General features: G+C 40.2%; 1 protein-coding gene across 4 annotated transcripts in view; it reads left to right on the top strand.

The window, feature by feature from the left end:
* The window catches only part of ADAMTSL3 (ADAMTS like 3), a 179968-nt gene that overhangs the window by 128087 nt on the left and 29185 nt on the right, over positions 1-22696 (top strand). For all 4 annotated transcript variants that reach the window (XM_042039651.1, XM_042039647.1, XM_042039649.1 and 1 more), the window contains exons 13-20: positions 2293-2497; positions 3345-3492; positions 4135-4219; positions 10711-10997; positions 17688-17817; positions 18881-19073; positions 19597-19776; positions 20553-20706. In XM_042039651.1, coding sequence (XP_041895585.1) covers positions 2293-2497; positions 3345-3492; positions 4135-4219; positions 10711-10997; positions 17688-17817; positions 18881-19073; positions 19597-19776; positions 20553-20706 — 1382 coding nt within the window. The remainder of the gene's footprint in view (positions 1-2292; positions 2498-3344; positions 3493-4134; positions 4220-10710; positions 10998-17687; positions 17818-18880; positions 19074-19596; positions 19777-20552; positions 20707-22696) is intronic.

Consider the following 22696-nt stretch of genomic DNA (forward strand, 5'->3'; position numbering starts at 1 on the left):
GTCCTGTGGTGTTTACCACTGCTTTCCTGTCCACACGAGGAAGTTGTGGGAAAGTCGTGGTGCACACCACAAGACCTTGAAAGAGTTCTCCTGTGGCTAGAGTTGTAAATGCCCCACTGAAATATTTTTACAGATGGAGAATTCTTTTGAAATAAATAGAAAAAATTTCCCAGGATGAAAATTTTCTTTTAAAGCTTTTGGAATGCCTCCATTTATTTCAGACTTGTTGGACTGTTGAGGATCCCTTGACAGCTGTGGGTTCTGGAAAGTATCTCCTTGACTGCTTGCCCAAGACCCCCCTTTTCCCCAGTAGCCATGGACCTCACTCCATCTTGAAAATGCTTGTGGGAGTATGGGATCTGGAGTGTGTTTGAAACTGATGAGATAAAGAAAAACAACTATAAAACTTCATGCTGTAAATGCTTGCAAGCCTTGTATTACACATAGCACAGTGAGCCTTACATATATAAATCCATGAGCTGCTAATTCATTAAATAGTTAATTGCTCTTTAGTTCCTGACTTTTTTTAAAGAAAATTACTTAAGACTGGCCATTCATTTAAGTCAAAGAACAGTGTAACTCCTGCTCTTCAGATGTGTTTTGTTATTGTGATGTGATATCAGTATCTCAGAACACAGCTTTATTCAGAATGTTTTTGAGTCTATACTCCATGGCTAATGTCCCATGGCTTGCTCTGTGTTTCATACTCATTCTTCTGTTGAGCTTAAGCATGATTAATATGTTTTTGTAGGCAGCTTAATGAATTGCTTAAAATAGGAAATGTCCTTGATTTACCTGCTGCATCATAAAAAGTAGGTTGCTTAAATTTGCCTTTGATTTATAGGCCTTTGCTTCATTGACTCTGATATTATGACTTCCTTTATGATAGCCAAGTTGCTCTTGATTAATTGATTTGGTGGGATATTGCAGTACTTGCCAAGTCCATTGTTCATAAGGGATATAATTATTTTCATGATGCTTTCTGCAGTTATAATAGAGGTAAGGTTTAACTAACAAGACACTGATGAACCATAAGATGTATTGCAGGACTCAATAATTTCCAAGGGCTTGGCTTTGATTTGGGAGGGTGGTCGAAAGAAAGAAAGAGATAGGAGGTGAAGGGTGAGGAGATGTTGTGTGGAGGTCATTGGAACCTATAGACAAATGCTTTGATAGAAGCTTGTTATCTCTAAATGTGACAGGAGCAGGACATTATTGAAGTTAGGGTTTTTTGAGAGGTGATTGCTTAAATGTGCATTCATGCTAAGAGATCAATGCAACTGAGTTTGTAGCCTAAAAACCTCCATGTCATTCTCACTTCAGATGGTGCAACATTTTCCATCTTTATTGTAGTTAGGTCTAAGGTTGAGAATAGATGTCCATTTTGAGGATATTTCTTCCCAGCAGATTGTTTGTTATCTCTCTGTTGGAGGCTACTACCCTGGAGGTCTGCTGCAGGCTTTTTTAATCCTAAATTTTCATTAATCTGTGCATTGCCCTGCTGCAGGAGGAGTCAGCTGAGTTAGCCAAAGCAGCTGAGGTGGATGAGCAGCTGCCTTTTGCTGGAAGCAAGCTGGAAAGTGTGAATACAAGGTCATTCAGTGGCATTTTAATGAGGGTGGAAAACTCTTGCAGAACTGCAGTGATGACCAGCCAAATGGTACCTGCCACAATTTAATTTTGTCACAGTCCTTATGGATGAAGGCAGTTTGATATGAAATTGCTGGGTTTATCCAAGGTATTAGAAATCCCATAAAAATTCCTTCATGAACATGTTTTTAAGGGTAGTCTGAATGATGTGGGCAGTGATGAGCCACTGTAAGGAATAACAGCCTCAGTCAGGACAGCCAGATTTGTCTTTGTCTTCAGACTTCATAGGGTCTTAAATAAAGGGCTTCTTGGCCTTTGACAATGGTAATAAGGGTCTATGTGATCATGTAAATTGTCAAAAATATTCTATTTAGATGATTTAGACTATTTGCAAGTAAATTCATTCCAGTAATCAGACTCAGTATATTCACAGTTTCTTACTTATGTATGAGAATAAGAGTTTCAGTTATGTTTTGAAACATACTTACACTGGTGGTTCTGTTTTTCTTCTGATTTTGCACATGAATTTAAGCCTGGAATAATGCAAGGTAGGTCTGTCAGTTAATGTATTTGTGCATGGTAAGAATCCAGCAACCAAACTACCAGTGAGTTTTAATTGACATTTAAGGTTGGATGAAATATTTTGCATTTTTAGTAGAGGTTAGTGGAATAAGAAAGAGTCTTATGAGGTTTTTTTTCCAGGTGGGAACATAACCCGTGGACTGCATGTTCAGTTTCCTGTGGAGGTGGCATTCAGAGGAGAAGTTTTGTGTGTGTAGAGGAGACCATTCATGGAGAGATACTGCAAGTGGAGGAATGGAAATGCATGTATGCCCCAAAGCCCAAAGTCATTCAGACCTGCAATCTCTTTGATTGTCCTAAGTGGGTGGCAATGGAGTGGTCTCAAGTAAGTTGAAAAGTTAATTTGGACCTTTATTCTTATTTTCTAAAGAAAGCCTCTGGTCTTGTGTTACCACATATTTATTAGCACAGGACTGTTAGAAAAGTGTAGCAGTGAAAGATAATCAATAGTACTGGGAAAAGTTTGCTCTAAGCAGTTCTGCCTGATAATCAAAACATTAATGTGTCTGTGTGGAGAGGAATGCCTGTAGAATTCCTTATGCCTGTTGAATTCCTGCTTTGCATGGAGGAGAAGTTAGAGACAGAGGTCAGGCCCCTTTGCAGTCAGGTCATTTATGTCTCAGTTCTTGATAAATGTAGTATTTCACTGGCTGTAATAGTTAAAGGCATGTCTGTCAGGGGCTGGCAAGTCTGCAAGGGTGATTTTCCAGCATTCTTACCTTTCGTTATAGTAACAAAAGCATAAGCTAGCTTCTCCTGGCTGTAGTTATCTGATACAGTCAGATAGCTCAGCACTCCTGTAATTCCTTAGCTCATCCAGATGACATCAGTGACACAAGAGTGTCGAAAATGCAGCTCCCCTGACCGAGCTTTAAGTGAAAATGGCCACTGTGAGGGAGTGCATTCTCAGCGCATAGCCACTTCTGTTTCAGACCACTGCCAATCAGATAAGCCTCACAGAACCCCAAGAAAGCACTTGCATTCCCCAAAACTTAGACGTTTCTTTCCAACGTCAACTTTTTCCGTACTCACCTCGCAACGCAGGGACAAATTCACGCATCTCTGTGGGAAAACTTTAGTGAGCACCTCATTGGTGCTTGCAACATCCTTTTGAGCAGTGTTTGCAAAGGCAGTAGAGAAGCAGGGTGAGCTGGTTGTGCTGTCTCCCGCAGTGCACAGTGACCTGTGGCCGAGGTTTGCGGTACCGCGTCGTGCTGTGCATTGACCACCGCGGGCAGCACGTCGGGGGCTGCAATCCACAGCTCAAACTGCACATAAAAGAGGAGTGCATCGTGCCAATACCGTGCTACAAGCCAAAAGGTAACTGCAATTTTATCTGGGTCTCTTATTGTTTTGCATTTTTGTTCAGAGAATTAAAAGCCCCTGGTAACCTTTTTCAGAAATGCCAGAAGCTGGAATTTACTGGGACTCTTTTCAGTTTTGGCAGAAACAAGCACTTTAATTATTGGTGCTAGGAAAAGTGCCCTGCTGATATTTTTTGCTGATAATATGGCCAGACTGCCATGAGGGGAATGTGCCAACTAAATCTATATAGTCTGGTCAAATTGGGAAAACCAGAATTAATGAGCTTAGCACAGCGAGGAGGAGTTGTTCAATAATACTTGAAATGGGAATGAACCTCCATATGCATCACCTGGGATCTTGTTTGTTTTCATTAAATATGTCAGCATTCTCAGTGTGACTCAGCAGCTCACCAAGTTATAATCAAGCTACTTTCCTTTTTCCTTCTCCATTTCTGCATATTTAAAATGAAGAACGGAGCTCAAGCAGCATGATGAAATTTTCTAGTAAATTTTGTTTTATTATCCAGTATATCTACAAAAGCATTAGATCAATAAGCAATGTAACCTGTGAAGTTCTGAGGTGACTAATACTAACATCGATATGTTGCTTTGATTTTGGAGGAATTACTGAATGTTTTGGGTTTTGTTCCTCTATCAGAAAAAAGTCCTGTGGAAGCAAAATTGCCATGGTTTAAACAGGCCCATGAAATGGAAGAGACTGTAACAGTGTCAGAAGAGCCAACGTAAGTACACTGCCTTTTACAGTGAGGAGACATTTCCAGCGTGTTTTGCAGATCTCTGGAGTGATTGTTGCTATGCAGTTTGCTTTGACAGTTGGTCCTCCATGGGAGAGGAGTCGTGTGGTGAGCTGTTCCTAATTTTACATCTCAATAACTTTGCTTCTGGAGCTCCTGTTCTGGATGACACAGAGCACTATTACAGTGCCCCTATATCATTCAGGAATTCAAAGGGATCTTAATTTAGCCTAATGAAGCCCTAATTACTGCATGTGGAGGTGTTTCAGCAGATATAAATTAAATAATTTTAGTTTTATCCGGGTCATAGCTGTTACCTCAAGAGTGCAGTGGTGGTATTAAAACTTAAGAGGTACTTTGTAGGGTTGCCAGGATTTCCTTGGGGGGTGAGACCAATGCATAAAGTGAGAAAAACCTGCTGATCTCTGTGCTTAGCTGCATCAGTGGGGGTAAGTTGTGCTATTTTACATGTGTAGATGTGTGAAATAACATCTGGATTTTGTGAGTCCCCTAAAAACTGATGAGGTTAAGCCTTGCAAGTCCTGGGGATGAAAGCATAACTTAAATCCAGCTACACTTGTTCCTGACCCTTGTATGTTATGGCAGCCACACAGTTCCTTATATCCCCTGTGTACTTTTCATACACACACACACATATATTTATATGTGTAATATATTCAATATATAGACATTAAAGTATTTAAATACTTTGTATACAGTGAGATTTTGAACAATATTTTATTGTTCTTTGCTGAATTCTGCACTCATTTGTAGTAATGTCAATTTGAAATAATTTAGATGATCTTAATGATGTTACTCTGGATTTATATTGCTCTGATAGCAGAGTGTGCCTTATGCTTATTTTTCTTCTTCCATCAAGCTATTCCTGATTTTTGGCACACATGCAGCAACAGGTGTGATCATGAGTAATAAAATCTTTACACCTGCAATGACTCACAGAAGAAACCTCTTGCCAAACAGGTGTTTATATAGTTATGGCGACTGTAGTTTAAACTTTTCACTTCTCTAGCCTCTCAAGTCAAGTGTCAACCTACTGTGAGGGGTTATTTCACTCTCCAGATCAGTGGCCCTGAATTCAGGCAGGGTAGTAGCAAAGATATAAAAATAAAGTGTGATTGTCCAAGGGGGTGATGCAACTAAATGTGCCTTTTAAGTGTCAGGATAGCCAAATGAAGGTATATGAGGTCACTTCTAGAGAGGATTCAACATGAAGCTATAAAGAAAATTATCTCTAGCATTACAAAATCCTGCTGTGGCAGCCATGAGCTAATGCACTTCCTGGGTTTTTAGGATCCTTCAGCATCAGTCTGACAGAACAAATGGAGGGCTGGCAGGGACACAGCATTCAGAGGATATGTAGAATATAATAGAGCTCAGACAGAAACTTTGTCATGGGCTGCCTTGTGCCCTGTCCTGACAGTGAAAGCAGTTATTCATCCTTCCTAGCTGTGACCCACATATTCCACTGTAGCCTTCTCTTCTTCACTTTGATGTTTTTCATCTTTTATTCATGATCCTCATCCTGTCCTTAGACTTTCCTTCACAATTTCCAGAAGCATCTTCACCTAAGTCTAAAAGGTTTCTCCAGCCACTTCTTACCAGTGACTCCTCTCCATCCCCTCTGTACTGAGGGGCTGCTGAGGTGCTGTGCCTTCCCTGTCTGGGCACTCTGGCCTCTCCTGGGACCTAGCTCTAACACTGGAGCCAGATTCCCCATTAGTTTCATTTTACTGCTGCCAACTGCTTGCTCTTTAGTCTTCTAAGGAAGCTGGCAGGTAAGGAGAAATGAGAAATAACTGATGCCTGACTTCATTCCTTTTTGCAGATTGTCTGTTGGTCATGTGGACAATAATGGTTTGCAACCAGAGAGTTTCTTCGTCAGTGCTTTAAACCTCATGCCCAAAGTGCTCTGGTACTCTCCAGCTAGAGTCAGATTTTTGGGGCAGGGATTAAGATTTGAAAAGAAACTGTGACAATAAATTGTTACTTCTCCCAGAATAAATTATAACAAGATCTCCCTCTGGTTCAGATCTGTTTAACTTCGTTTTCTGTAATTTAGACATGGCACAGTGATAATTCATAGCCCACCTCTGTCTAGCAGGAGACTTATGATTTCCTTGGTAAAATGCCATCACTTTTAATTTTAGTTATTCTGTTGTCATCCAAATTTAAACCACAATATGAAGTCTCAACTTCTAGTCCATCCTTTTATGACAACTGTCTCTCTATGCTTTTGTGTGATATTTTAGTTGATAATGAATAAGAGAATAAATGCAGCTGTGCTTTAGAACCCACAAGTGATGGATATGCCAAAAGTAGCTTGAGGAAGAAAAATACTTCTGCTGCTGTGGTCTGCCACGGCTGGTGTCCTGAATTTACATAGAGGGGGAATGTTCAAAAGCTTCTTTTTTTTTATTATTAGCAAAATAAAAAATGACTGTCCTTAAAGTGAGGCCAAGAAAAATGTAGGTCTGACCTTTTTAGTTTTTAGTTGTGGAATGTGATGACAGTTGATACCAATCATTATTTTAAATGTTCTTCCCTCGAGCCGTCTTAGTTACAGTGGGATTCGCAGAGAAGCTCCAGCAAGTTTTTTGCATCTTTTTTATTACTTGTAAGTTAAAGAAATAGACACCTCAACTGCCTTTCTCTGTCATGGCTTAGGGGAAAACGAAAATGCTTTCAAAAACTGATATATTTTTCCAGCAATATGAGCTAAAAAGTGATGTGAGGTGCAGTGTTTCTCATAAAGATTCCCACTTATGTCACTGGAGTAATTTTCACAGACATGTCCCCACTGTGCCTTTCGTGATAGAGCATTACCCATTTCTCACAGCTCCTTCTCTGAAAATAAGCTGCTGATTTTGCTCAACACATTGCCCTTGAGGCTGTTAAAACCAGCAGTGTGACTCTGTTCAGAGCAGGCAAGGGTGGTGCTGCAGGGAGGGGTTGGGTGCCAGTATCATGGAAGTTCTGCTCAGTAACAGCCAGCATTTTAGATGCTTTTTAGACTTTTATCCAGGACCCTTGGTGTGCTAGGATTGGACTGGAAATATTGCAAGAGCAGCCTTTTTTTTTTTTTTTTTATTTAGGCATTTCCTGTCTTAACTGAAAGCAGGAATCATGGTCATGAGGAAAATAAAAAATTAAGAGACACCATGTTTTCCAAGTCTTTAGAAAGCTGCAGAGGGCTGCATTGAGCTCAGTTTCCAGTTCAGATTTGATTTGTCTGTCTGATAGAACTCTGTCCCAGTTCTATCATCATTAGTTTAGGTCACTGCTTCATTTCCCAGGTCATCCTATGCTTGCTTTTACAGCATGTGCCAGGTGAAAGCACATTTCCATTAGTGCTGGACTGAGAACACTGCAGCATGGACATGCCCTCCACTGCATCTGAAGTGTCTTTGTTATTTATGCCTGCTCAGATGAGTATAGGAGCATTTTAGTTCATTGTAACCTTGGGACGAATGACTGGGTAAAAAGGCTGATTATAAAATGTTGTACCTGCTCAAATTTGCATTTTTCCTTTTTTTTTTTTTATCAGAAGAGGAGTCTCATCTGTGAACTTAGAGATTCCAGAAAATTTTCAGTTATCACTGCCCTGTCCATTATAAATTGCTGATGATCTACCAAGCATTGTAGTACAAGCACTTTGATGCTTCTCAATCCTGACCTGAGATGACTCTGAGTGTGTGCCCATTGAAGGCAGACTAAGTTTACTTCAGGGAAGTATTGTGTTCAAAGCATTACCATGTGTATGCTGTGGATGCCAAAATACCTCACATCTGAGGCTGATGGAGTTTGCTTTAATGACCTGTCACAAGCTTTGGTTTTGCATGTTCAGTGTAAAGTAAAGATTAAAAAAACCCATCTGCCTGAGCTCAAAATTTAGATAAAAATCAGTTCTCTGTGTTCAGTCAGTACCTTGCTTTATAGTTTGGGATTTCAATATGTAAATAGTCACATGACTAGTTTAGCAGATGCCAAGATACAATAAAAAGTATTTTGTGTGTTCGTTTTTTATCTTGCGCTTCACTGAAAAAATACCAGACACTAATGTTCAAGAGGAAAACCTCAGTTACAATACAGGCTTGCTATAAGTCAAGGAAAAAAATGCTTAGCATTTTCTGAGTTTCTTTATAAATCAGTTGGTTGCTGAGTGAAATGATTGCTGTGGTTCAAAATTTCCTTTAACTTATACAGGATTTCAAAAGAATGTTTTTGAAATACATTATTTTTGGAATGTTTAAATGCACTCAACTAACAATACACAAAACTAACACTAATCTCTGGTATGCTGCTGTCATGCTTTTACCAAAAGAAGTTATTACTTTCAGACTGTAAACTTAGGTATGGCTGGAAGACCAACCAACCGTTTTCAGCTATAATGTCCATCAATTTTATTTTTCCAGTAATGTACATAAGTATAAATGGAGTCAATATTTTGTTTTACACAGAAGAAGAAGAAAGTAATCATTCTGTTAAGCCTATGCACACTGGCCTTCATCCAATAAAGCACTTTAGCACAAGTTTCCCTCTGAACACATTATCATCCTATTGACTTCAAAGCACAGCTAATATGCCTAAGTTAGGCTCATGCTTAAGCATTTCATTGGATGAGGGTGATTTTACCCCCCTAGGTGGTTTGCATGGTTGTCTTGGAAAGGACTGTGAGATCTGATGTTCCAGGGCTAAGCTGATTCTATCTGCTGGGGTAAGAGGATGCCTTCCTTTGCAGCTTTTCCACAGAATATTCATTAGAATTGGTTATCAAAAGCATCTGGATGTTGACCCCCACCAGCTGTGCCATCAGACTCAGTGGGCTCTTAGGTTGTACCTAACCTGGCATTTGCTCAGGTTTGATCACTGTAGGACACAACCATCCACTGTTTTGATGGTATCCTTCCAATGGAAGGTGGTCAGACTTGTGAAGGGATGAGCACTGGCAGTTCTCAGAGTCAAGAGGAGCTGGGGATAACCTGCCCTTTCCTGAAGTCTGTTGAGGACCAGTGAGCTCTAACAAAAATTCTGAGACAGTTCAAGGAACCTTTGATGGGCTTAGATGTATTTGTCTTTGTAGTAGAGCTGTAAAGGTATTTCATTAACATCTCCTTGAAGAATAACCAGTTAACCTTTTAACCTCTGTTGGAAATGGGAATTCTCTTTTCCACAGGAAAAAGTCTTTTTTGGGGTCTGTCCCAATCACAGCCTGGGTGAATATCCCAAGGACTGACTTAGAGTATCCTTACAGGTTATCCAGCCATCTGTTCTCCTTTCTTCTGTTTGATTCTTCCTCTGTGTATACTGGCAAGAAATTATTGGCAAGATGATAAACTGTGCACAGAATCAAACCACACTGTTGACATTTTTCTGTGCTTACTGTGTATGCAGAGTGTAAATACTGATTTTTGTCTTACACAACTGTTCTTATGTTTGTAAGGGCAGCTTTCCTGCACTAAGGGAAAGATAATCCTTTATCCAAGATAAGGGCCAAATCTTTGAATCCTAATTTGGATCTTTCTTTCCAAATACATTTTTAACATTGGTCAAATTATCTTCCTGTATCTCCTGCTGGTGTTTTGATCATCAGCTGCATTTGGACACATAATAAAGAGCAACTGCAGCCTTTTCATGGGGAAAAAAAAAGTTCTAGGAAATTCTGTATTCCATTTCTTAAAAAGTACACCCCAGAGCCACCCAGGATGACTTTATAAATGAAATTCAACCCCTTGGCTCTAGTGCCATTTTGAAAATTACTATCAGATATTAATGTGACCCTCAAAGTGAGAGAATATTATAACAAATTCATGACCTGTAAAACAAGATTTAACCGTAGTTCATGGGGAGCATAAGTGCTTTCTAATAAAAATGATGGACTGCAGTCTGGTTAGATCTCTTTATTGAAGATGAGAGGCTGCTTGCAAGATTGAATCTGAAGAGCAGCCTGCGGTGCTGTGCACTGGATATGGCTCCACTGGAAAAGTGCTGCTCTTCTCTCTGGTTGCTGATTATTACTATGACGTAAGATAAGGGCCCTCAGATTTAAGCAGATTGCAAATATACTTTTGGCACAGGCCCAAGTCTGTGTACCTGGGGAGCTATTTTATATTGTATAGGTAGATCTTCCTGGAGTTTCTCCTTTTTTCCCCTGTTGAAGGAGACTGAGAAAAGATTTAGGTGTTTTCCTTTTTCCTCAGAAAACGGTACAGCTTTCCCTGTTCCTCATGGTTCTTTCTCCTCTTTTCCTGCATCATCTTGTGTGAATTTTGGTAAATGGTCTGGGATGAGAATCAAGTGAAAGACTTAAGACAGTTGATTATGCATTCTGTTTAAGCATCAGTAAGTGCTACTTATTGTCTGCTCTGTGCATAAACACAAGTTTATGTGTTGGCTGTGTTTTAACTGTGCACACACAGACAATTCCATGGAGTAAATGATGGTGCTGTGATGATTTGCAGGTTTATCCCTGAGCCCTGGTCTCCGTGCAGTGCCACGTGTGGCAGTGGCATCCAGGTGCGAGATGTGAAGTGCCGCATTCTTCTCGCGTTCACTCAGACCGACGTTGAGCTGCCTGAGGAGGAATGTGAAGATGTGAAGCCACCAACAGAACGAGTCTGTCACCAGGTGTCCTGTGACAGTGATCCTGTCCCCTACACACCAGAATTTCCTCTTGCTGAAGGTGGCAGTGTCATTTACGACTGGGAATACATCGGGTTTACTCCGTGTTCAGCCACATGTTTTGGAGGTACCTTTTTCTTGATTTATCCTGAGTTGTAAGAATTTGGCATTGTTTGGTATTGTTGCATCTCCTGTTGATCTGTAGGGAAACCTGCAGGCACAAGCTTTAACGTATTTTTGGTTATCAATAGAGTATTTCAAACTACTTTGTTATCTTCATCAAACACTTACTGGGTTAAATAAGGTGCAGGAAGTTGATAACAGCAACTTGCTTTAGTCTTGCTGCTGCAGGAGTGTCAGCTGCTAGGCCAGCTGTGGTACCAGCACATTTGATGCCTCAGTGGTGGGAATGTTCAGATGATCTACCTTTTCCTAGGTTTCAGAGTAAAAATGCCCACGTTTATTCCTTTTCTTCCAAAATGCTGCCGTTTTCTGCAGAACAGTAGGAACACAAAGTTGTAATTAGGGAGGCTTGCTTCCAGCCTGACGGGCGTGAAGATCAAACGGGAGCTGGTTTTGGTGCACTGGATCACTCCATAGGAGCTCTGTGCCATACATCTGTCTGCAAGTAGTTAGGCACATTCCTTCCTGGATGTAATCGAATCTCCCTGTCGTCGTAAGTACATGTTACCAGACAGGGCTGCTGGTGTTGCTACTACTTACTGTACTTTGGGACTGAGCACAAGTGAGTTATGAAGTGTTAAGTGGAGGCAGTGGAATTGTGAACGCACCTATATATGACAGGACTGCTGACATCAGTGGGAAGCGAAGACAGTTGTACCCATAGAAGAAATAAAAAATGTAGAAAAAGGGAAAACAGAAACAATTGGAAGCAGGGAGCGAGATAGAGCTCACAGACAGCAGCCTCCTTTGTGCTATTCACCAGCTCAAACCTGGAAGACAGAGGCTGGGAGGGATGCCCCAGAATGGGAGCAGCAGGAGGGTAAGTGACTGATAGTGCTTCCTTTATCATTTAACCCTGCTGTTCACTGAGGGGGTTGATCCACAGGAATAACCTGTGATCACAAAAGCTGGAACATCCCATTCCCTGTGCTACCTGCAGTGGGCATTATGGCTGGCAAGGGAGGAGAGACTGACTGTAGTCCAAGTGTGCTTGTATAAACATGAGATGGTAGTGACAGCTGTTGTGGCTGAGTGTCTCTGTTTCATCATTTTTATAAGGGAAATGTTTTTAGAAATAAGGAAATTGTACTGTAAAGCAGAAACAAACCTTTCATTAATTCTAAATTTGTAGTTCTGGTATCTCAACTGATACTTGTAACCTACAACCATTTTCTTGCTACCCTAAATCCACTTGACTGCTTTTTAGCCAATTTCTTTGCCAGAGGTGTTCAAAAACGCCAAGATTTTTTAATTTTGAGGACATCATCAGATATGTAGGCTGAAATAATCTCTAGTCTTTGCCTGCTATTGCTCATGTGCATGTTTGCATTCTGCATCTTCAAGGCTGAGTTTGTCCATGAAGAAGCATCCCCATAAAAGCTTGCCCTTGGTGTGCAGGCTGATGGTAATTTGAGGAGCCTGTACTGAGCACAGCAGTTTCATTGGAAAGGTCTTCAAAATGACTGATGAACAAATCTCATGTTCAGCTTAATGTTGTTCCTGAGGGAGCCAAGTATGAATTCTATTGTTGACTTCTGACCCATTCATGAATTTCTGAAGTTCCCTGACCCAGATTTGTCCTAGAGGTGTTCATAGTAATCTAACAATTTGTTTGCTATCCAGCAGAAATTACTCACTTGAAGAAGTTTGAAAGACAATATCTGTTTGTGTTTTTAAGGCTTCTGTGGTATCGCTGGTACTGTGTCTAGACATTTTCCTTATGCGATGCTCCTGGGAAATGTGGGAAGTTGTCGGGGTATTTTATCAATGAGCAGCTTCAGAAGCCCCCATGTTGCTATGCTAGTTAGGTGATTTTTCCTTTCTATCAGCTCTGGTCTTCTGGCTGCCTTGGCAAAGGCTTTCAAACAGACCAAAAATTACCTGCCGATAAATACTTTTAGGGGAACCAGACATCTCTTCTGTTTCCAACTCACTGCAATGTACTAACTAATGATCTCACTGTCTACTATTTTTCCATTGTGTAGTTCAAAGGAGCTGATCCATTTCTGCTAAATTTTATGTTCAAATCTCATTTCAATTAGATGAGCTCTTTCGTTACAAGAAATAAATGTTGTCTGAGTTTGGAATAACCCAGTGTAATGTAAATTATATTAGGTACTTTTTGTCTAGTATGTGTGCATCTAGCAGTGGTTATTAAAACAAATTCCTGTGGATTTCTGTATCCTTAGTACTCCCTACCCCCATTTCTTAGTGCTTAACTCTTTCTGAATGAGGGGAAAGTCTGCAGGGTCTAAGTAGGCTGGAAGCTTTATAGCCACTATTTGAGCAAGGTCCGAATCTCTTTCAGAGCTTGTCACTTGCACCTTTTTTTTAATCCTCACACAGACTAGACTGGTAATTCACTCTCCTCTGGTCCCTCTGCAAAGCAGATGAAAAAATGCAGATGGAAACACTGGGGGTTTTTGGGTATTAGACTTACAGAGAGTGATTTGCCAGGCTTTATCAAACACCATCTTTCCTGTTCTAGAGCTAAAGTCACACCAGTCTTGGGTCATGTGTGTGCTTTCTGCACCAAACCTCTGTGGCTTCTCACACAGCACGTGAAGAGCCAAACAGGTTGAGGTTTTGAGAGCAGCCGTGTTGTTTTATGCCTCTTAGCAGAATTAATGCTTCCTTCATCAGTCTTTCCATGAGTGTAACTAAAAGTTGTCGAGGCCTGTTAGTCATAGGCAGACATCACCTTTAATACCCATAGGAAGCTCTGTAACCATTCTGAAATCTAGAGATCTGTTTTTTCTTCAGTGCCTGAAGAAATCCCAAACTCAAAATAAGCCAGCTGTATGCTTGGGGATCTCAAAATTTGCCTTCATTTTCCCAGAATGTTTTTTTGGGTTTCTTTGTTTTTGTTTTTGCTTTCTTTTAAATCTGAAGAACTTTGGCTGTGATGTGAGAGTCCCAGGTGTAAGTTTAATTTTCATATCATCATCAGTAGGGAATTAATAGTGATTACGAGAATAAAGAGTGTGCCTGGAGAGAAATGTTTTTGTTGTAATCTGTAGCATTTCTTTAGTGTTGTCAATCATTTAACTATTCAACAATATTTTAAAGGGATGTTTTCCATTTAAAAAAATCACTGAACATTTTCTTGGTTAATTATACCTTTAGTTGCAAGAGGCAGATTTTGGTGGTTAAACATTATTATTATTATTTATACTCCATATGCTTCAAAAATGATTATTTGGGCCACCTAAAGTCATTACATTGGCCTGAAAATAATGAGATTAAGTAATAAATAACATATGCACTTCCTGTTATTTCCTCTATAGCCTCTGTGGCTTTGGTAACTTCAGGGTACAGTCAAGTTGTGTTTTCAGGCTTTTGTCTGGGCCATAAGGGCTAAAAGTTTACCATTTTATTTATGAGAAACCTGAGATTCTTAGAATATTAATGGATTCTAGCCAAACTTAAGGGCTCTGAGAAAAACAATGACCATTCAGAGACTCACATATAAAGCTGAGAGAATTCATTCTCAACTGGTGTTGGAGTCACCTGGATAACCAGTCACTCGTATCATCTGTTTCATGAGCTGCAGATGTTGTTTACTCTCTTACAGAGGTATAAAATAGATGCACAGAGATACTCAAGGATGTGTAGAAATTGGCATTTCTTCTGAGTTATTTTCAGCTTGTAGTACATATTTTTAAGAAGCCACCAAACTGAGACTATCTGAGGTAGATAAATGATTGTCCTTCCTCTTCCAGCTTTAGAGAATAGATCCACCTTCTTAATGTTTGCACAGCAGCTTTCCACCCCCATTTTCTTTGTACTTTAAAAATGCAGGAACAAAAATTCTGGGCTAAATTCAAGCATTTTGATCTTTTAACACAGCTTCAAGCACTGTATATTTCATCGCACAGAAAAGATTGTAAAAGAATGTAAATATATGTGGTTTGAACACTGGGTTCAAGTAGAAAATATTCTATTTCACTGAATAGTAGGGTAATTACTACAATAGTGCATCAGATTACTGTAAAAATACTTAATGCTCCCTGCTGCATACATAATGTTTTAGTTAAATTATCTACTATGTTTATATTCTAAGCCAAGAAAGTCATACATATAAAACTTTGCTTGTTTGAATAATAGATTTTTCCATTCTCCAATCGACATAGAATAAGTTTATCAGTGATTGAAGTTCCCAGCTAATGGAAAATTATAGTTTGGAGTGATAAATCTGATTAATTGTGAAGACATTTTGACAGATAAGTTCAAGCAAATGTAACATCAATTAAGTGCAGTTATTTGTTGAATAGCATTCTCGAACTGAGAATGAAGGAACAGGAAGGGACTTTGTGGTAGATTTTTAACAACTCTTTAGTATCTATTTTGTGCTTACAGCATCAAAACAGGGTGCAAGTTTTCTTTCGCTGAGGCCCCAGTGGGGAAGAATTGCTAATGCAGCTTGTGCTCTGTACTTCAGTCAAATGAAAAATGCACCACATATCAACATTTTCTTCTGGTAATGTGATTAAAGCTACACAGGTCCTGCTGCAAGGAATGGCTTAATGAACTCCAGGTGGCAATTTGTAGTCAGACCCCATCACCTGCTATGACATGCCTTTTGTTCATTTGGCTGGCCAGTTGAGCCTATATAACACCAAGATAAAAATTTCCCATGGTGTTATTGCCAATTTAGATGGTCTGAAGCGAATTCAATTTAAATCCCTTCCTTTGTGTGAGATATTAAGATGATTCCATCTATTGCAACCTGTTCCAGAGCAGCAGCATCACCTTGGAGTGTGGTTTTCTCACAGAAACAGAGGTGAGGTCAGCAAAGCTAAAGCTTAGTAGCATGGGGTAGATTTTGACCTAAAATATAGATTATATGGGTACTTGACATGGACTTGGTTAGTCGTCTGGTAAGGCAAATCTGTTTCTGTCAGAACCCAACTCTAAATACTTCCTTCTCTCCTGTAGACAGCCAAATGTGCATTTCCTATGCAAGGGGAAAGGTAAGCTGCTCCTGTTAAATGAACACTTGAGGACTGACTGGAAAGAAAACTTTTGATTCCCCTACTTCTGTAACAAAAAAGATATTTATTGCTTTGTCATCTTCAGGCACTTTTATGTCTGCATTACAGTCATGGTATTTGTTGTTAAATATTTATTCTCAGCCTGACTAGTAAACAGTTTTCCCACAATGCGTGTGTTCTACGTTAATGTAATTATCAATACTTTGATAAAAGAGAACTGAATAAGTTGTCAATCATATTTAAGGTCAGGTCTTTTGTTCTATAAAAATTCATCACTTTGTAGATGTAGTCAAAACATTATATAACAGGGTCTTTCTGAACTGCAAATGAGTCCCAGAGGGGATCTCGAGGTGTACCGGAGAGCCTGAAAGAAATCGAAATCTGTGTTATTCTCAAAATCACTGCTGGTTTACCCCTGCTGATGTGTCTGAAGTAGCTGGACTGGCTGATACACTGGACTGAGTCAAAATCATTTATAGATGGAGGGAACATCTTTGGTTTATGAGAAACATGACAGTGCTTGTATACAGGAGAGAAATATTGGCCTGGGGGTGGAACTTTCAGGGTTGGGTATTCCAGCCGACTGGAATCAGAATGGCTGATGGTCAGCAGTGTCCTTTCAAAATCACTGAAGTTAAGTGAAAGACAAGAAGGAAATGGATTTAAATTCTATGAAACTGTAACTCTTTAAGAGACATTTTTACCTGGAAACAATATAGGTATTTTATGATTTCAGCTCTTTTGTTCTACAGGATTGTCATTAGCATTGCTTGTATAGAACATCCCAGCTGCACAGAATCCCCCAGGCACATCACAGCCTTCTTGTATTTAATGTGCATGTGAGTGAGCTTTGAAATTGGGTAAGGCTTTCATACTGAAAAATATGATATATAAAATTGGATAATTGCAAAGGTTTAAAATAGAAGTAATTCACCGAATGTGTATTCACTAAGCTGCCTTCTTCTAAAGGAAACTTATGTTACGTTTCATTTTGACTCATAGAAATTTGAGTATTAGTAATCTTCCATGCTTCAGTAATAAGATCCAGGTAGCAAGAGCTGCAGATCAGAAGGTGCCAGGAACGGTAACGAGTGAGGAAAGCTTTAGGCTGGGTCAGATTTGCTGCCTTCAGCAAAACCATTGCATCTCTTGGCCCCTGAGAATGGCTGACTAAACATAGAACGTTTCTCCTGCCTATAGCTTTGCAAGTTTTCTGCATTTTTATAGCAATTTTTTCAGATCTTTAGCTCTTTATTAAAGGCAAGGTAAGTGAGAAGGAATCACTTTTACCTCAGTTTTGGCAATGGAGGCAGTAGCTGGCTTAGGACCATTACAGAACCAGCAGATGCAGCCTCTGGTAGTGGCTTGACAGAAAAACCTGGTTTTTTTATTGGTTTTCAGAGAGGTAGAATGTAAAATCAAGCCTTTTAAACCTCACAGAAGTAAAGTTAAGATATAATTCCCAAGTATCTTTTGAGCATTAAGTGTGTAAACTGCCTCTGCTTTCCTTTTTGCTTGAGATGTTACTTCTAAGCCTGCTATCTCAGTGTCAGAGCCTTTTAGTGAGTGTTATTCAAGAGTAAGCTTTGCAGAAATCTACTCCATTCACTGTTTCACGAGTAATTTCCTTTTGGATGCAGGCACACAGGAAGCCATTGCCATGTGTCTGCACGTAGAGACAAAGCAAGGTGCCAATGAAACCCTGTGTGACAATTCCAAGAGGCCACCCCCAATGACTCGGACCTGCAACACAAAGCTCTGCCCTCCGAGGTACCCCGTGATAATGAAATCATCTGGTGGCAAAGGAAGGGTTAATGGGACTTTATTGATGTTTATTTAAACATTGGCTTTCTCAGAAAGGGTTCTAATCGCAGGACTGTGGTCATGCTTTGGGATGAAATTTCACTACTACTGCTTTCAACAAGGTTTTGGGGTTGGGGTGTTTTTTTGGTCTTGTTCACTCCTTTTCCGCTTTTCGTATCTCACTGATGAAATAGGGGACGTTTTCTGAAATAAATCTCTTCCGTGTTGAATATCTGCCAGAGCTGGAAAAAGAGCCCTAACTCTCCTAGTGGCAGAAGGAGAATTTTGAGGATATTGCACCAAAAAAAAAAGAGCTGAGAATATTTACTTTTTGTCTTTACTGAATGAAAAAAAAAAAGAAATTATGATTTAAAGGTACCTTAATTTAATGCTTCTTTAGTAGCTCCACATATTTCTTATGTTTATTTGGAGATTCTGGGGAAAGAACAGACCCAGTCCAAATCCAAGCAAACCTCTAGGTCATTTGATCACTTGAAAGGGCCATAGGTGAAATTTTGATGTGTACTGCCTTATTTACCCATTTTTGATCTCTGACATCCCAGATCCTTTGCAAATTGTTTCATCGTGTTTGCAGAAATCTGCTCTTGCTGAATGCAGGGAAGAACTTAACAGGAACAGGATGTTTTGTAGAAAACGTGTACACATTTAAAGGAAGTTTTGTAAATACAGGTCTATTTACATATTTACATTTATAAACATAAACATCAGGTTGCCAACAGGCTGTTTTCTAAGAGGAGCACTCTGAAGGTAAACACTGGAGCTAACTTTGTCTAAAAATGACTGTTTATTACTTTATTGTTAATAAATCCTGCATTTGCTTGTTACCTGCAAGTTCATAAATCCAATTTACAATTTTGCGCTCCAGCTGAACCAAAGGGATGTTTTAGTCATCGATCAATAACTATGCCTGCAGCTGTGCTTTTTGCTAGGCTGTTTGGGTAAGACTGTTCCTTCCCCAGTAGGAGGTGTGTTGCTGAAGGTGAGCTTTTGGCTGTGTTTTTTGGGACAGGTGGCAGAGCGGCCCCTGGAGCCGCTGCTCGGCGACCTGCGGGGTCGGGATCCAGACGAGGGACGTGTCCTGCCAGCAGCCCGGGGGATCTGCTCCTGCTGCCCAGGAGTGCAAAGACCCAAAGCCTCACTCTTTACAAGCCTGTAACCAGATTGATTGTCCCCCTGCTTGGCACGCTGAGGAATGGCAACAGGTATGGCTGGGTCACAGAAAGAGCTTAAATGTGTTCCTCTGGCCAGGGACTTGAAACTGTGCAGCACGGAAGGCAGCTCCCAACCTTCTGTAAGTGTTTCAACTTACACCATTGGAACAAACTAACCCAAAAGCACTGCTTTACACTCCTGTGCCAGTGGGTAGTCACAGGATGAGGTGGAAGTCCTTGTTAGGATTTCAGAAGCTGGATACCACTTATTCCACACATTATCTCTCTCCCTAAGCTCTCTAAACACAATAACCTTTTTTTTTTAATTAACTGCTGAGGGACATAGATTTATGCATAAGATGCATGTTTTTCTCCAAGATTTCTGCTACTTGCTTGCATTCAGGTGGTATGTTTGACTTTTAAACTCCAGTTCTCCTCATCTCCAATATAGTAAATATTTTAACAGAGGAATTTTGTGTGCTGCTTGACTTTTCATTCAAAGTAGATGTCGTTTTTCAGGAGCACAGATGTCCATGCAGGTGTAAATGCTGTGTTTAATTCTTCTCCTCCTTAGTGCTCACGTACTTGTGGAGGAGGGATTCAGACCCGCAAAGTGTCCTGCAAGCAGCTGCTGACAGATGGAAGTTTCCTGAAACACTCTGATGACACCTGCCAGGAGCCCAAATTGCCAACTAGCAAAGCATGTGCAAAAGTTGACTGTCCTCCTCAGGTGGTCTTTGGAGAATGGTCCAAGGTGAGCAAACCTCAATAATGGTGAACCAAAACCCTCCATTCCAACAAAAGCTCTAGAGATTTCTGCCTGGGTGAATGAGCAGTTTGGAGCAGTAAATTGCCAGGGCAGCTGGAGCTTTCACAAGGCCTGTACTGAACTAAACTGTGCATCCCTGCCTGCAGCCAGACTGATCAGAGCCCCCCTCCTGGGCAGTGTTTCAGTCGCTGAAGGACAGGCTGTAATGACCTGCATGCTTTCTACCAGACATGGTACAGATTCCAAAAATCACATCTTTGCATTATTCTGCAATACATCCTCCTCCTTTCCCATTTAATGCAAGCTTGCTGCCGCTCCCCATTCAAAATGATTTAGAAAATTCAATTTAGAAGCTGCAATTATAGGTTCACGCAATACAACCTAAGGGAGAGGGTTGAGAGACTTGGCAGACTCTTTAGAACCTGCTGAATTGTTTCTCTCAAATACCAGATCTCATTGCTCTGTTGTGCCCATGGCTGGACATAAACACTGTTATGTTATTTTAATTCCTGTCTTGCTTGCTGGAAAAGCTTTCTGTCTTATATTCTTATTGCCTGAAAAAGTGGAGAGAGTTTAATAACTAATATTAGAGTTTAATAACTAGACAACACAAGGATTCCTATGAAGTGTAATGTGTGTACCCTCTCAGAACTAAAAAAAAATTAAAAAAATTAAAGAAAAGCCACCACAAAACTAGTTTAAAATTAGTATACGTGGTATGAAGCACCAAGTTTAGCTTGACTGCATCCTTCCTTTCACAGTGCTCAGTAAGCTGTGGTGTTGGAGTCCAGAGAAGGAAACTTGCCTGCCAGAACCTAACAGCTAAGGGCCAATATGTCACATTAAATGGATCAATGTGTAGTGCTCTGTCTCCTTCACTGCTTGTAAGGTCTTGTCAGATGAGTGCCTGCAACAGTAAGTATTTATCTGGTTCCTTGCCGATTTGGAATGATCTATTTACAAATCTGTGTACACATTAATTCACTCATCTCCCTATGCTATCACAAGAAAACTTGGCACAAACTGAGTGTCACAGTAACTACACCTATAATAACAGGATCATTTTTATTTCTGCCACTCAGAAACAAAGATTATGTTCTAAAGAAGTGGTTTTTGAATATATTATGGTACATACCTCTCACCCTCATTCTTATGCACAATTTAATCTGATATTTCCTTTATTGTTTACACTATTCCAACTGGAAAAAAAAAAAAAAAAGAAAAATTCATAAATTTACCATAAGTTACAAAGGACATTAGAAAAGATAAGAATCCAGTTCTGCTGCCTTCTCTTTCTGTTGTACATTTGTATTACAGTGGATATTTTGCTTAACATGGTGGAATTCAAAACCTGAAACTCTATGCCAATAATAATTTTAGGTATAATTTCTATCTTTCCTTGTATAAATAAGAACCCTGGCCTCATTAGCTGTACAGGGAATGGTGACAGTACAGACACTCTTCAAAAAATCTGATATTCTACTACTGTCTATACAAGAACCTTTTCAGAAAGATTTTCTGTAGAAATTGTACAATTTGGGCACAATTGGGTTATGCTACTGATGGTAGTTGCACTAACTGTGTGTTTAACACCGATGGAAAAACCTCTCTGATACTGAGCATGTTCAATTTCATATGCTAATTTAGAATAGGCAGCTCTAAATTGCAGCTGAATGTCTGAACCTGTGCTCCTCTTCCTTTATAAAGGAGTATATATACAATTATATATTGGTTTGCAGGTTTGGGGAGCAGGGTGCTGAGAAGAAAGGAAAAAAAAAAAAAAGAGTTTTTAGTTTTGAGCTGGGGTAAAACAAAAAGCCTTTTTCAATGGCCTGGTTCTGATCACAGGTCAGGGATAGACATGTTTTGCATGTTTTGACCCAGCTTGTAGTGTTGTGAAGAAATGGCTACTTTACACATTTTGAAGCTTTGCTTTAAAGATTATTCACAAAACAAAATAAGAAATAGAATAATTACTGATTCATACATAATATGAAACTTCTTTTCCTGGCCTGCATTTCAGATTAACATGCCAAAATTCTGAGGTTCAAAACTCCACTTAAATAAAGCCCTGTGGACTTCCAGGAATGTCCTTGGCATAAGGTTTAATAAAATATTTTGAGCTGCATATCTATCTGAATTTAATTAATTGTGGATAGTTGAACGGCAGTGGAGCTGGTTTGCAAACTGCTTAGCACAGACTGATGTTAATGTTACCATGTCAGCTTCCAGCAGAGTGCCTGGAGAGCAGCACACAGGGCTGCAGAGGGAACACCATCAGCCAGAATGGGTGCACATCAAAGCCATGGAGAGAATCGCTGTCCTCTCCCTCCATTTCCATGACCCTTTGGAGCAAGGAAGCCTCAGCAGCTCAGATCTGCCTGGGGATCTGGGAATGGGCAGGGGAAGGTGTGAGGCTGCTCCATGCCTGTAGTTCCTGTTTGGGTCTTGCAGAAGGAGCCAGGGCTGGGACAGCATCAGGCTTTGGATTCCCAGGAACACGGAGGAGGCATCTCCTCCTGCAGCCGTGGGTTCAGGCTGCCTTGGAGAGGGAGTGAGCAGAAGGCAGGAACAGAGCATGGCTGCAGGATGAGGGGTGATGAGGAGCAGCGTGGTGTGAGGTGTGACTGCTGTTGGGGGTTCTTGCCTTGGAGAGCAGTTTCTAAATGCTCCTTCTCAAGGTGATGCTTCTGTGGCTCACATGAGTGCCTTTTTTACTGTCTCATGACAGTGCTGAGTCATTTTAGGCTTAATCTTTTACCCTGAGACTGGCAATTGTAGCTGTTTTCTGACTTAGCAGTGCTTATTAAGTAGAAACATTCCTGACTCTGGGCTCTGAGAAATAGGAAATAACACCAGTCTAGCCCTGAGGTCACCAGGATCTGAAACCCAGCTGAAGCTGTTC

The sequence above is a fragment of the Corvus kubaryi genome, unplaced genomic scaffold (assembly GCF_017639235.1).
Source record: "Corvus kubaryi isolate FWS band 111438036 unplaced genomic scaffold, C.kubaryi_AGA036_p1.0 37394, whole genome shotgun sequence".
In the NCBI taxonomy this organism is placed as follows: domain Eukaryota; kingdom Metazoa; phylum Chordata; class Aves; order Passeriformes; family Corvidae; genus Corvus; species Corvus kubaryi.